Below are 13,587 nucleotides of genomic sequence, written 5' to 3'. Positions count from 1 at the left end.
AATAAGCTTACTCCATTGCTTTTTGCCACTCAATCATTGCTGTGACAATAAGATTAGCAGTGACTGCAGGCACTCTAGTTCTTAACACACGCTAGAGCTTAAATTCTCAATGCCAGGACCAACCTTACTTTCACAAATTAATTTGTTCACAAGAAAATAGCAGCAGCATTCAACCACTAGTTTTATTAACATTTTAGTTACAAGAGTGGGAAGTGTAAGTTAGACAAACATAAATAAAACCTAAGTTATTCTTCAAGTGCTCCAGAGTGAACTGCATCCTCATAGCACCCTCTCTCTTCTTTAGTTTCAGGGTGCAGTTTAATGAGATCATCGATTCGAAGAATAGTAATTGCAGCTTCTGTTGCAAACTTTAGGCTCTTAGTTTTGACCATGGTTGGTTCAAAGACACCGGCTTGCTTGTTATCGCGAGGTTTTCCATTGATCAAGTCGAGACCAATCCTGGAAAGAAGAAATACTGTCAGACGGAGAGGTAGAAAAAGTAGAAATATAGTTGGGAGTATGCCTTTTAACTACTACTAGGTCCCAGTGATACATACAGGCAGGGCAAGGAGTCAGTGATAACCTGCACCCTTGTTTTACATGCAAATCACGGCAGTAAACCGGCAGAAAAATTTTCTGTCTCGGTCACCAACCCACTGCACTTCTAATAGCCTTCCTACAGGCAGATACTTGCCATTTCAGATTTTTGCGATCTGGGTTAACTTGAGCCTCGTTGTGGAATGCTCTCAGCTTCGCAACGAGATCTGTTGCATCTTGAGCGGCATTTACTGCCAACGTATTTGGAATTATTAAGAGGGATCTTGCAAATTCTGCTATTGCAAGTTGCTCACGTGATCCCTAGGAAGAGGAAAAAGTTTTTAAACCAATTGCTGCAACAAAAGAAGAAAAAATACAGCCACGATCGAGAATGTCAAGAGTAGGTAGGGGTTTTCTCATGCAAAACCTATTTTTAGGCCAAAGAAACATATACTGTAATCGGAGAAAGAGTAACTAGTATCCTCCATTTTAAAAAAGCATCTTCCATTCTGTAAGGCGATTAGGTTTTCATGAACCACGGAACCAACTTTTAGTAGAATAAAACAAATGCTTGGAAATTCACGTTATCCTAGTTTAACACGTACACACTGGGACTTCTTTGTGGCAAGACTTACCATGCTGGTTGCGTAATTTTCAAGATATATTGAAAGCGCTGCCTCTACAGCACCACCACCTGGGACAACAGACTTGGATTCCAATACCCTTTTAACAACACAGAGGGCATCGTGTATCGATCGTTCCATTTCATCACACATGAAGTCATTAGCTCCTCGTAAGATAATTGATGCTGAAGTACGAGCCTTTGTACTATGGAAAAAAGGAATCAGAATTCAGCCGTGTTGAACAGAATACAAGTTAAAACTCTTCTTTCTGAATTTTTTCTTCTAAAGCCAAGTTCAGTTGAGCCAAATTCTTTCACCCTTTAAAAGAAAATCTTAATGTTGTCACACACCCTTGCAGGATATGTACATTGTAACTTAGTAAGTCAATCTTTTAAGTTCTAATATACAAGAACCTAGTCTGAGTTTAGTCTTTTAGAGAAAGCTACCTGACAAAAGTATGACAGACAAGATGTTTTCCCATCAAAGAAGGGGAAAATGTAATTAGGTACTAGGGAGGTTCTCTTCTGCATAGCCATCAAGTGAGCTCATGACCGCCAACATTACCGTATAAGCAGCCATGTAACTGCCGCACAAGTGCCATGGTCAGAATATTTCATTCACCAGGAAGGTGAACACTGAGAAGGGATACTGAAGCAGTGGAAAAGTTAATAGCCAAGGTGTGTTCTTGTTAAACAAACTGACACTCAAGTCTTCAGGTACCAGACAGCGGTGGCATACTAAAAACTTCAAGGGAAAGCACCATGAGTGCGGACGGTTGATAATTGTTGCTCTTCTTACCCATTAAAAAAAAAAACCCAAACAAAACAAAACAAAAAACCAAAAAAACACCAAAACAAACACACACACAAAAAAACCCACAAAAAAAACAAAAAACCCTTTTAACAATGTGGTCCACTTTATACTGCCATGCAGATGACTGATTCAATGAAACCAGCACAAGTAAATCCTGTCTTCCACTAAAAAATGGTAAGGTCTAGCTTGCACCTCCTTATTCAGATGAAATTACTCAGATGGTACCTATTTCCCTTTACCGTCTGTAAGGGGAAGCCAGAGTGACTATATGGCTAAAAGGCAGGTAAAGGAATGTGATATGAATGCTGTAATAATGTCTCTAGCAATTTAACAGAGTGTTATTGTAAATGTTAGAAAAATTAGTTTCTAAACAAAATTTGAAGTAAAGTCTATCTAGCACTCTGATTGTCTCACATTATGGTTGATGAAGCAGGTGTCCAGCCCCAGCAGAAGAGATTAAGCACTGATACTTTCACCTCGAGCTTGCAGTGGACTTGCACACTCTTCCCCATGTGTGTAACTGCTCACACCACTGAGAGAGCATGGAAGTAAATAAAAGGGATTTTCTCTCAAACCTTGTAGAAAGTGTACACAAAACTGAGTACTTTAAAAACGATCCTTACTTTTTGATTAAAATCAGCTCGTCATCACAGATTCTCTCTTGAATCACTTCTTCTGCCTGTCCCAGCATTAATGCCTCAAAACTCTCCTCACCTTCAAGGTTTGCAAGGGTTGAACATATGGTTGCTTTATCAAACAAACAAAAAAGTGAAATTAGCATTCAATTCCAGCACATCCTTTGCCAACTTCCCAGAACAGGCATACAGAAAAGAAAAACAGAAATTGGAAACAGAAATAAAAGCAGCATAAGTAGATTTGCACTTCTAATTCTTAGGTAGCAATTCAATATTGCGCAGTTTATAACCAATACTGCTCTTTTTGCTCAACTTTTACAGCACTTACTTTTCCACAGCTAGTACAAGTTCCTGTGCTTCACTGTAAACGAAAATGCTTTCTTGCAAATTTAACAATTGACAGATGAAATCTGTATAGGACCAGAATTTTTTTCAATATGTATTTAATGATTTAGGAATGCTTCATTTGTCTTGAACTACCTAAACAAGGTACTTAACACAAGTCTCTAGACAGAGGCTTATGAATCTGTGCTTAATAAAGACTCCTAAATAAATACAGATTCTGGCTGCCATTTCCACAAGATGACAGTCTTCCCAGTGCAAGGCAGCTTTTTTTTTTCCCCACTGTAGATCTTCAGCAGTCAGCTCTTACGGTACTCATCTACTTTGACAGAATGATCACTTAAAAGCAAACGTAAAGTTAAAACCTAACAAGAGTGGCTCAGCTCTACTCATCCTCTCCTTGCACAGCTTGCACATTAAGAAGCCATGTTTTGAAAATTAGTTACTAATACCCTAACGACAGCTTTTACTAAAAAAAAAAAAAAAAAAAAAAAAAAAAATAAAAATTCTATATACATACCTCCCGATGCCTTAGCAATCCGCTTAAGGTCCTTTTTTACAACTCTTCGTACCGCCATAGCACCAGCATCAACAAAGTATTTCAGACACATATCATCAATACCTCCAGTGGTGAGAATAACATTGGCACCAGTGGCCAAAATCTTCTGGATCCTTTCTTTGGTAATATCTGATTCTCTGCAAGGATAAAGCCAGAGTTATGAAAGTCTGCAATCAGATTCTGTCAACCCATTTCCTGAAATCTTAATGCTAAGCTCGGCAAGGAGAAAGAACCATTGCACAAACACACTTGGATTTCTCAAAAACTCACTTAATACTAGTTCTGCCTCCAGAAGTGAAGACTTTTACCACTAATATTTGGTATTGTTGGGAAATGTTAACATTTAAAACATTTTTACCTCTTACACTCAGCCAAAATTACATCGAGCCACCTCAACTGAAGACATCAAAACAAGCCTGTGACACCCCACTGTCTCAGTTACTCAAGCTTCCACACACCTCTGCCTGATCTGGTCCAGTTTCTCAGGGTCCAAGATAACAACCTGAACACCAAGCTTCATTTTTGCTTTCTGCAGGCTGAAGTCAAGGCATGCGATCTTTGCATTAACTATTCTCTTGGTCATACCTGACGAGAGAGAACAAGAAAAAGGATGTTTGTCAGATCGAGTTAACAGAACACCAAGTTAGCACTAGAGATTAAAACTAATGCTACTTCCACATTTCAGATTTCTATTTGGTTTGCTTCTCCGCCTCCAGTTCTGCCCTAGTACAGAAACATGCTAACAAAGACTTTCAAAGAGAATTTTTTTAAAAAAAGTCTCTACTATAACCTCTGTTACCTTTTTACAGACCCCATCCCCAAAACGTGAATGGCCATGGAAAGCTGACCCTTCAGTCCCACATCCTTTAGGTTACCTAATCACAACACAGCTCTGCTAAATGTAACAGTTCCCTACAAACCTGACATCGGCTGCTCACAAGGGAGGTGCTTACGTTCCGTAAGATGACAGCGTTACCATGCTGACAGTGAGCTAGGGAAAGTACAGTGACTTACCGACACTTTGTGGATCACTAGGAGCTGGCAGACCCTAGCCTAGAAACCACTGGTGAAGTGGTAAGTTTTTTGTGTGTTCTTGTTTAATTGTTCTGGAATTGAAAACCCACGCGATTTGCAACTAATGCAGTCAGTAAGAAGATCCACGCAGAAAGACTAAGAGGACTGAGTTCACACAAAAGCTTTACAAAGCATAGCGTGTTCTTACCCTGTGAGCCCACCACGCAGTTCAGAGCGTAACCGTTCACAAGTATGCTCTCTTTTTGGCTGCGGCCATGTGCCTTCAAAACATTAACTGAGTTGATTGGATACCGAGCCTGACCCTTCTGGTCTGTGTATTTAACTGCCAGTGCAGCATCCACCACCATATTAGCAAAGAAATCACCATCACTAAAATGCTGTTAAGGTTAAAGCTGAAGAAGAAAACTAGTATTATGCTTAAGAAAAAAAAAAAAAAAGTCACTGACAGTGCCCAAACTAAGTGTCAAAAACTGCTTCCAAAAAAAGAACTCCCGAAAAGTATAGAAGTGCTAGCTTTCTTTACCATTCCCTCAAAGGGGTAAACGAGTAATTGTTAAAGCTGAAACACTGGTAAGAAAATTAGGACAGGCTAGTGTGATGCTTGCATTTTATGCACCTTTTGTTCCTTAACAAAAATACGGTCTCCATTCTCTTGTTAGCACAAAGGCTAAAAATGCAGATTTTTCTATGACTATGGAGTAAAATGCAACCTTCTTTCCTCTGGTTTCACCCCCCAGGTACTTGACTTCTGTAAGGCATTCTTCCATTCACACAATTCCTTATCTAGTGTCACTAACATGTCATAAGGAAACCATACACTGGTAAAGCTACTGTGATGTGCCTAACCAGATTTAAATAAATTCAACACATCTGAACACGTTTTCCCATGCCAGACAATATCTGTGAAACGTTTTTCACACCCCTGTTATAAAAACGACAGCTTGAATACTATACCCCGTTCATAAAAACTGCTGCAAAGGAAACTAGCCCAGCTACTCAAGCTCTCCAGTCACTCTCACTTAAATAACGTGATCAAGTTAAAGGATACATTCCTATAATTTTAGAGGACATTGATGTTTTAGCAGCATTAATTAGGCACTCCCTGCCCAATTCATCTGTGTTAATAATAAGATTTTCATTGATGTAGCGAACTGCTTCCCTGTAGAATAAAGACAAATAGTGGTAAAAAATTCCACGCCCCCCCAAAGACAAAAATCTTACATGTTTTCAGCCCTTCTAAATGTTATCTCAAAGAACACAGGGATGAAATCAATTCATCTTCTAGGACAGTAAAGTGACATTTTTATGTGAGACTAGAGAAATTCAAAATTAACTAAAAAAACAAACAAAACCCAAAACCAACAAAAAAGCCCAAAATACACACGCAAACCAAAACGCAGTATCCACTTCGCACCAAGAAGTCTGAATTAATGCAGTCACAAATATGGAAATAAACAAAAAGCATGCAGTTATTGTACCTTAAAAAATGCAATGCACTTCAACTGTATTAGTTTCTTACTTGCAAGCAAGTCGGTATCCACCAATAATGGAGGTAGGATGAATTTTCTGTTTCACTAGTTCATCTGCATTTTTTAGAAGTTCTGCAGCAATAATTACCTGTTTGAAATACAAACACTAAATACATGTATTCCATACAAGCAAAATAACTACCTGTTGCCACTAAGTGGAAAGTAGAATCACAGATAGTTGTCCAATGTCTACCCAGTGGAAACAAGTACTTGCAACCTAGAATCATAAATAGTTTCTGATATTAGGTAAAAGCCACCTAGATCCCCCCCCCCAGCTGTCAAAAGTCTCAAGCAAGTTTTCCGCGCTCAGCATCCTTGTTAGCCCTAACATTTTAACTTCTCATGGTTGTAAAAAAGTAAGAACCTTAATTCAGGATGTATCCTCAACCTTCAAGAAAGGAAAAAGTAAATAATGGAATTGCAGTAAGCGAATTCTATTCCAGAGCACCAGCTGCGTACAGAAAGTAGCATCTCTAAAAAACCACAAGTCTGATTTCTTTATTCTGTAACCTACTTCAAAAAACTGTTTATGTTCAGTCAACCACAAGGCTTTTCATGCTGTATAGTTGATTCACATTACATCAAGATTCATAATGGATAAAGCAAAAGCCGCACTGTGATAATGGAACGCTGACTCTTGGTGTAGCCGCCTGTAAAACTTCCTACGTACCACTGAGGTTGTCCCATCACCAACTTCTTTGTCTTGCAAGTCTGCCAGCTCACAAAGAACTTTTGCAGCAGGGTGTTCCACTTCCAGCAGTTTCAGAATGGTTGCACCATCATTAGTAATAGTCACATCCTAATTTTCAGAAATCAAATATTAATAGGAGGTATAGTTCTATTATTAGAACCTAAATGCTTCTATGATTCCATTATGTTTTTACTGTTGTGTTTCAAAATGTTTATGCAAATGTAAGTTAATTATTCTTTGCAAATGCCCATAAAATAACTATTTATACCAAATATTTACTGCTTCTTCTTAACCAGGAGTCCCATTCTAACAACAGAAAAGTTACCTGTGCAGAATCTGCACTTTCTTTTTATCGGAAAAGTCTTTACATTACAGAAACTCATCAAACATTTTGCACGTACCGGATTAGTAGTAGTGCAGTGACTACCCTCTAATACAGTATTTTATTACAGCAGCCTGTCAAATGGCAAACTTTCCTCATTTCCTTGAAATATTTTAAAATATGAAATATAGAATATTGCTTTAAAATTGTTATGGGATTATTTGAATTATTTGTTATTTCTCCTAATGCAGAGAGCATGATACACAAGTCAACATCACCACAAGGCCTAACTTTAATGGCGATATTCACTCCTGTGAATTTGACCAATACTTGTCAGTGGTGACGAGAACTTACATGTAGAAAGGATACAACTGTGCCACATTAACTACAGTACTAGATAAAACTAAAATGATGTATCATGCGTGACCTGATGCTCAATTTTACCACAGTTCTCCTCCTATCCCCTCTCAGAACCATGGAAAAAAACAGGTATGTGCACATTAGACCTATGAAGCACACTAAGTGGAAGCACTTTTACACGGGAATGACGCTTTGCAGAAAGCTTACTTACGCCAATATCATCCACCAACATCTTATCCAGACCAACTGGCCCAAGAGAACTCTTCACGATGTTGGCAATAGCAGATGCAGCAGTAACTGAATAAATGAAAGAAAAACAGTTTTATCTTTCCAACTTCAGGGCAATTCAGGTTTACAAGAAAATGCACCAAGAACCTGCGATTCAGAAACTTGAGATAAAGTGACCTAACTTAGGATTAGCTTTCAGCCTAGCTAAGCTAGTAATGGCTTGCTGCTACTAAAAAATACAATCTGTGCCAAACCTCACTTCCCTCCAAGCTGGTTCAGCTAACTAACCTCGCAAAACTAACCAATCAGAAAAAGAATCATTTTCTACGGGCTTGGTAAGATGGAGGACACCACTGAGGTCAGAAGAGCAGCAGTGCTAGCTTAGCAAAGATTGGTGGCACTGTTTCTTTTGGCAGCAGCAAGTCATGCCATGCAACTTCACCCTCGTTTACTGCTCAGTTCTAGGCAGATAGAGAACAATGGTATCACCATATATCAATTTGTAACACATCTTTTTGTCCTCCCGCTTAGGTCTGTGACTGAAACAAAACACCTGTTCTGTAACTAAGTCAAGAAACTCAAAAGTGAGCATTTAGTCACTAGGAAAGTATCACAAAACCTCTAACATAGTGGCTTGTTTAAAGGATGTTCTGCCAACTTCATATAGGAAAAAGATACAATCAATCTTTTCCTTCAGACCGTGGCAAGTTTTTCTCTATCCCACAAGCATAGCCACTTAATCTGGAAATTGAAAAAGTGGTAGAAAAATGGGAAGAGTGACAACTCAGACCTTCACTTTGAACTTGAAAATGTAACTTTTTTTTTTTTGTTCTGTTTTAGAGGAGTAACGGCAGCTTTCTGAAAGAAAGAACCGTTGTATCGTCAAAGTCGCCATTATCATGAATCTCAGTCACAGATTAAGGTAATTCTCCTTCTAACTGTTCTGCCTAAAGTATCATCAGAACCGCACGACTCTCACGTTCATCAGGAAGCAGGTCTTCAGCTTCTTCCTTTGTCTTTTACCTACTCAGAAACTGAGACAGCCTCGGCATTTGCAGCCTTTTCCCCAAGACTCAGGATAAAATCTTGAGAAACGCGGAACGTTTTTGACAACCACAGTTAAAGACACTCATCTTGAGGGGGGTCCCACTTTCGTAAGCAGGTTATCTCCCTGTGCTGGGCAGCAGGAAGCTTCCCCAGCCGCCCCTTCCCCTCCGAGGCCCCGCGGCCCCTCTGCAGGCCTTGCGCTCACGCCCTACGAGCTCGGGGTGGAGGCGAGACCACCTCCAGCCAGCAGCCGCCCCCCTCCCCGCTGTGCGATTCTACCAAGGAAGGTGGAGGGACGCGGGATCGCTTCGCCACCGAGAGCCGCAGCGGGACCGCGCGAGCCCCTCTCCTCCTCGGGGAGGCTGTGGAAAAGGAGCAGCGGCCCGCCCAACGGCTCCCAGCGGCCCGGGACCGAAGGACGCTGGCGACAGGGCGCGGCCCCTCCCGGGTGGGGGCAGAAGCGGGTAAGCACATGGCGGCGGTAACGGCCGCACCATGTTACCTCCTTTCTGCCCCTCCCCCCCACCGCCCATCGGGCCCCCGCCGGCAGCGCGCGGCCGTTACCGTTTTGCGTGCGGATCGTGTCGCCGCTGGTCCGCTCGCCGAAGACCGCCAGGGGCCCCTCCATCGCCGCCATCTTCCCGCCCGGCCGCGGCGCGAGAGGGAAAGGTAAGGCAGCGCGCGGAGCCGCGGAATGGCCAGCGGGCCGCAGGGAACGCTGGGTACACCCCCCGGGAGGGGGCGGAGGGACGGGGGACAGTCCCGCGCGCCCGAGGGGCGGGGCCATGCCCCGGCTGCCCAATCCAGGGGCGCGGTACGGCCCCGCCTCAAGCCGCGATTGGTGCGTGCGCATGAACAAAGCCTCCACGCGGAGGGAGGGGCAGGAGGGCTTCCAGCAGCTTCTAGAAGGGAGCGCGGGCTGGCGCGCAGGCGCGCTGCCTCCTTCCTTCTCTCCCGCCCCGCTCAGGGGCGCGGCAGCGGGGGGGGGGCGGGGGAGCGTCCGCGAGCGCGGAGGGGAACCGGGCAGCGGGACGGGTGGCTCAGCAGCCGCGGGGGAGGCGGTGTCGCACCCTCCCCGGCGCCGCTGGTGCCCGATTCGGTAGGTGTAGGTCCGCAGTCTGCACCGCAAAAGAACCAGTTGCGCTTTTGGTAACGGCAGGCAGTTCCTGCAGCGGCTCCGGGCGCTGTCCCGCCGCTGTGACAGGCGCTAGGAGAGGACGGAAGCCCACCTCCCCGCCTTGCCCTGCGCCCCGGTCCGCTTCCTGGGCTCCGCTCCCTCTCCCTTAGACCCCGTCCCAGGAAACGCAGCCCCGCTCTCTGCGGAACGGTGTCTCCTCGCGCCCTTTTTCCGCGGGGGAAAAAAAATGAGGCTCTCCGAGCCGGGGCGGCCTTCCCTGCTTTGCTCTGTGCGCCGCGGCGGGCACAAGCACGCCCTTGCCGGGGGCCCTCGCCGCGGGGCGCCCGTCCGGCGGAGCAGGAGCGGCTCCCCCGCGGCGGCCACGCCAGGGGTGCTGCGTGCTCCCGCGTGACGCCATCAACGCCGGGCGGAAGTCCTCTTGAGGCCGGCTTCCGGGGGAAGTGTCGCCCTCGCCAAGATGGCGGCGCCCGGGTGCCCCTGAGCGGAGGGGAGGTGACTGCCGCCCGAGGCCGTGGCGGGCACCGGCTCCCCATGGCGCTGAGCAGCCGCCGCTGTCTGCTGCTGCTGGCGGCCGGCAGGCTCCAGGCACGCGGAGCGGGTAAGCTCAGCCCCTCGGCGGCTCGCCGTGCCGGCCTTTCCCGGCTGGGGGGCTCCGCGTGAGGTGAGCTCTCCTCTCCCGGGGTGATCCGGCGGCCGGCTGTCTCGGCGGGGCTGCTCCGCCGGGCGCAGGCCACGGTCTGTGCCCGGCTCCCGCTTGTAACGGCCGTTCGAGCTGCTGTGGGACGGGGGCGCTGCTGGTGCGCCTGCGGCCGGGGCGGGCGGTCTGACAAGGTCTCAGCCCCGGTGAGAGGTTCCCGCTGCCTCTCTGGAGCGAAAAGTTGTGTTGTAGAGTGAGTTTGGAAGCCTAGCTCCAAATTCGTGTTTGCTAGCATCGTTAGTGACGATTACGCTGCCGGGATCGAGGATTTTTAACTTCTTATTTGGTAGCATGGCCATTGGTTCCTTGTGTAGTTCACTTTCACTGTTTCCCTATCCTAGGGATCTTCTAGTCATGCTTGAATGTGTATGGTATGCACGGGTCTTGAACCACAGTTAAAATTTAATATACTTTTCACTTTTAGCTTACAGTCCACCTCATAAATTGGAGGAACAGGTTGAGCTCTGGTAATCCACCTATTTGGTGTTTAAAAAAAAAAAATTTGCCCTGCCGACTTTTACAAGCTACATCATTTGGTATTGTATTTGTTCTACTGTCTGCATTCTATTTTTTTAACTCTGTGGGGTTTTATTTCCGGCTTTCCCTCAAGGTCTTTGTTTTGCATCAACTACGACCGGTCTCAAAACTGAGACTGAAGTGGACACAAGTGAAAATGAGGTTGTTGCTCCAGACTTCACTAACAGGAATCCTCGGAACTTGGAGCAGTTGGCCCTGGCTAGGAAGGAGCGTGGCTGGAAGACAACGTGGCCAAAGCGTGAATTCTGGCATAGGTGAGTCAGAAAGTCACCAGCAGAAATGAAGACTCCAGAAGAAATAAAGAAACCCACCAGGTGGAATTTCTACAAAATGCGCTTTTTGGGTTGTATATCAGTGGCCCCCTTAGTTGTTCTTAATTAACAGGTATCTTCTGTGTTCAGAGAACAGTAGGCTAGCATCACGTGAAAGTTAGCATATGTGTTGAAGATCTTTCCATCTATTGTTAAGGTAGCAGTAATATTGCTTAAGCAACTGCTGTTTAACTTAGGATTCTCCTAGTCCTGTGCTGACCATGAATTATTTTATTTGAGGCACTGTAATAGTCTGGTTTTTTTTTTTTTGGTTGGCTTTTTTTGTTTGTTTCTTTGTTTTTTTTGGGGGGGGGGCGGGTTGGGGGTTTTGTTTGTTTGTTTTTTTAGAAAATGCTGCTTGCTTGTCCTCTGGAAAAAGTTCATTTTAAGATGGGGATTCATTATTTTGTTCTTGATTGGAGAACCACGCCCAGTTTGTTCATACCTGGAAATCTGATATTGTCTCCGTGCAGTAGACTATAGTTGCTGCTAATGCTCTGTGGGTGTGTGTTACGGACTATAGTTGCTGCTAATGCTCTGTGGGTGTGTGTTACGGCTTAGGAAGTACTGCTTGATCACTTGCCGATCCTGACAAGTTGTCACCTGCTGTGTAAGCAGAAGCCTTTAAGAGACTGCATAGCAACCCTAAGGACACGCTTCTGCTGGAGCAGTTCCCCTGACCTAGTCCATAGGCACCCGTACCGTGCTGTGCGGGGGCACAGTGCTTGGTTTGGAGCGAGTGCTGGCCTGACGCAGCGTAGGACTGTCACCTGCCTAGCTGGTGAAGAGTTGCTCTTGGAATTTCACTCTGTTGAACTGGTGAAATGAGTCCTAGCTTATGTCCTAATAAACTAAGCAAAAAACGTAGGTAAGATAACAAAAGTAATATTAAGAAATCATTATTGCGTTAATAGCTCCAGTACATTGTTTTATTTAAAGTGAGTCATTTAAGCATTTGAACGTGTTTTCCCTTTACATCAGGAAAAGACATCGTAATCCCGCGTTCTTTCTTTCCTTTGCTCAGGTTACGGCTTGAGCGGACACAGCATTACGTAGAAGCCTTTGTTGAGCGCTGCAATGGGGACGTTGTGGTATCTGCCTCTACCCGAGAGTGGGCCATAAAGAGACACCTTTACAGTCCCAAGGGAGTAACAGCGTGCAAAAACCTTGGCCGCGTAATGGCGCAGCGCTGTTTGGAAGCAGGAATCAACTTTGTGAACTTTAAAGCTGTTATCCCCTGGGAACGCCGTTGTGACTCGGCAAGTACCCATCTCCTGGCGCTCGTTTGGCCTTTTCTCCTTTTTAAGCATTAATTTTAGTCCTCTTCACCATTAGTTTTCTTACGTGGCTTGACAATCCCTTCTTGCCACGCTCAAAAGGGTGGCTTTGACAAGCTGCAGTTCCTGGCGTTGTGCTTCAGTGAGGCCGCTAATCTCTGCCCCTCCACGTAACGTGTCCCCGCTGATCTGTCGGTGCTGATGGCTTTTCTTTGTACTTAGTCGTGTCTCTCTCTCCTTTAAACAAGATTCAGGAATTCGAAAAGGCTATGGAGGAGGGCGGTGTTGTTCTGCGTGAGCCACGAAGAATCTATCAGTGAGATGGAGACCGTTGGGAAAGCTTTCCAAGGAACAACAGTCACATCTTCAGGTGTGCGTACCGGCACAGTGAAGGTCCAGAGCTCGAAAAAGTTGGAAAATGGCATCTTATAATAAAGTATTTTCAAATGCGTGGAAGTGTGTCACATTCTTGATTCTAAAATCATCAGCACCTTTCTTTTTAAGGCTGGAATGAACTGTTACAGTTCAGCCTGACAGACTTAACAGAATTTACTTCAGAATTCAATAATTTTAAAGTATATTTTTTTTTTTTTATATTTGGTGTTTGTTCTAACCTGAGCTCTTTGAAATGCTTGATCCATGTACACGGCCAGTCTAATTTAGCAAAATGCCGTCACTCTGTGGACGTTTAGAAGTGTAATACCGTTACGTGCTGGACTTGGCAAAAAGTTTATCTTGGCAGCTTTCTGGCGACCCTGAGCTCCTCGCTCCGAGCCTCGGAGGGGAGCCGCACCGGCGCGGGCTGCGGGCAGCGAGCGCCCCGTCCCCTCGCCCCGCGGCCCTGCCCGGAGAGGCCTGCGCGGCGCCGGGGGCCGCGCTGTGCCGCCGCCCCCTCCGGGGAACGTC

At 45.1% G+C, this 13,587-nt stretch overlaps 2 protein-coding genes across 3 annotated transcripts; one reads left to right on the top strand and one right to left on the bottom strand.

Moving 5' to 3' along the window:
- Positions 1-157: 157 nt before the first annotated feature.
- Positions 158-10,216, bottom strand: TCP1 (t-complex 1). 2 transcript variants are annotated; one of them, XM_082306936.1, is made up of 12 exons: positions 9,286-10,216; positions 7,658-7,743; positions 6,744-6,872; positions 6,064-6,161; positions 5,593-5,703; positions 4,732-4,913; positions 3,968-4,094; positions 3,471-3,646; positions 2,597-2,720; positions 1,173-1,365; positions 695-858; positions 158-459 (listed from the first exon to the last, which is right to left on the bottom strand). In XM_082306936.1, the coding sequence occupies exons 1-12, from the start codon at positions 9,572-9,574 to the stop codon at positions 246-248; spliced, it is 1,893 nt and encodes a 630-aa protein (XP_082163062.1). In that variant the 5' UTR covers positions 9,575-10,216; the 3' UTR covers positions 158-245. The 2 variants fall into 2 exon arrangements, with proteins under 2 accessions (XP_082163062.1, XP_082163063.1); XM_082306937.1 differs by lacking the exons at positions 7,658-7,743; positions 9,286-10,216 and having other exon boundaries at positions 6,023-6,161; positions 6,744-6,762.
- A 64-nt stretch (positions 10,217-10,280) lies between these two features.
- Positions 10,281-13,132, top strand: MRPL18 (mitochondrial ribosomal protein L18). Its single transcript, XM_082306938.1, has 4 exons — positions 10,281-10,457; positions 11,167-11,347; positions 12,429-12,663; positions 12,930-13,132. Exons 1-4 carry the CDS (start codon positions 10,391-10,393, stop codon positions 12,999-13,001), a joined length of 555 nt encoding a protein of 184 aa, XP_082163064.1. The 5' UTR covers positions 10,281-10,390; the 3' UTR covers positions 13,002-13,132.
- Positions 13,133-13,587: the final 455 nt, after the last annotated feature.

Source organism: Platalea leucorodia (assembly GCF_965183815.1).
Source record: "Platalea leucorodia genome assembly, chromosome: 3".
NCBI classification, from domain to species: domain Eukaryota; kingdom Metazoa; phylum Chordata; class Aves; order Pelecaniformes; family Threskiornithidae; genus Platalea; species Platalea leucorodia.
This window is presented reverse-complemented; position numbering and strand designations above follow the sequence as displayed.

Bases quoted from the DNA above. Each gene is read 5' to 3' on its own strand.
- MRPL18 (XM_082306938.1), top strand. From the start codon at position 10,391: ATGGCGCTGAGCAGCCGCCGCTGTCTGCTGCTGCTGGCGGCCGGCAGG. The intron at 10,458-11,166 runs GTAAGCTCAGCC...CTTTCCCTCAAG, and splicing joins GCTCCAGGCACGCGGAGCGG to GTCTTTGTTTTGCATCAACT. The intron at 11,348-12,428 runs GTGAGTCAGAAA...TCCTTTGCTCAG, and splicing joins AAGCGTGAATTCTGGCATAG to GTTACGGCTTGAGCGGACAC.
- TCP1 (XM_082306936.1), bottom strand. From the start codon at position 9,574: ATGCGCACGCACCAATCGCGGCTTGAGGCGGGGCCGTACCGCGCCCCT. The intron at 7,744-9,285 runs GTAACGGCCGCG...TCATTTATTCAG, and splicing joins CACGATCCGCACGCAAAACG to TTACTGCTGCATCTGCTATT. The intron at 3,647-3,967 runs GTGTGTGGAAGC...TTATCCTTGCAG, and splicing joins CTGGACCAGATCAGGCAGAG to AGAATCAGATATTACCAAAG.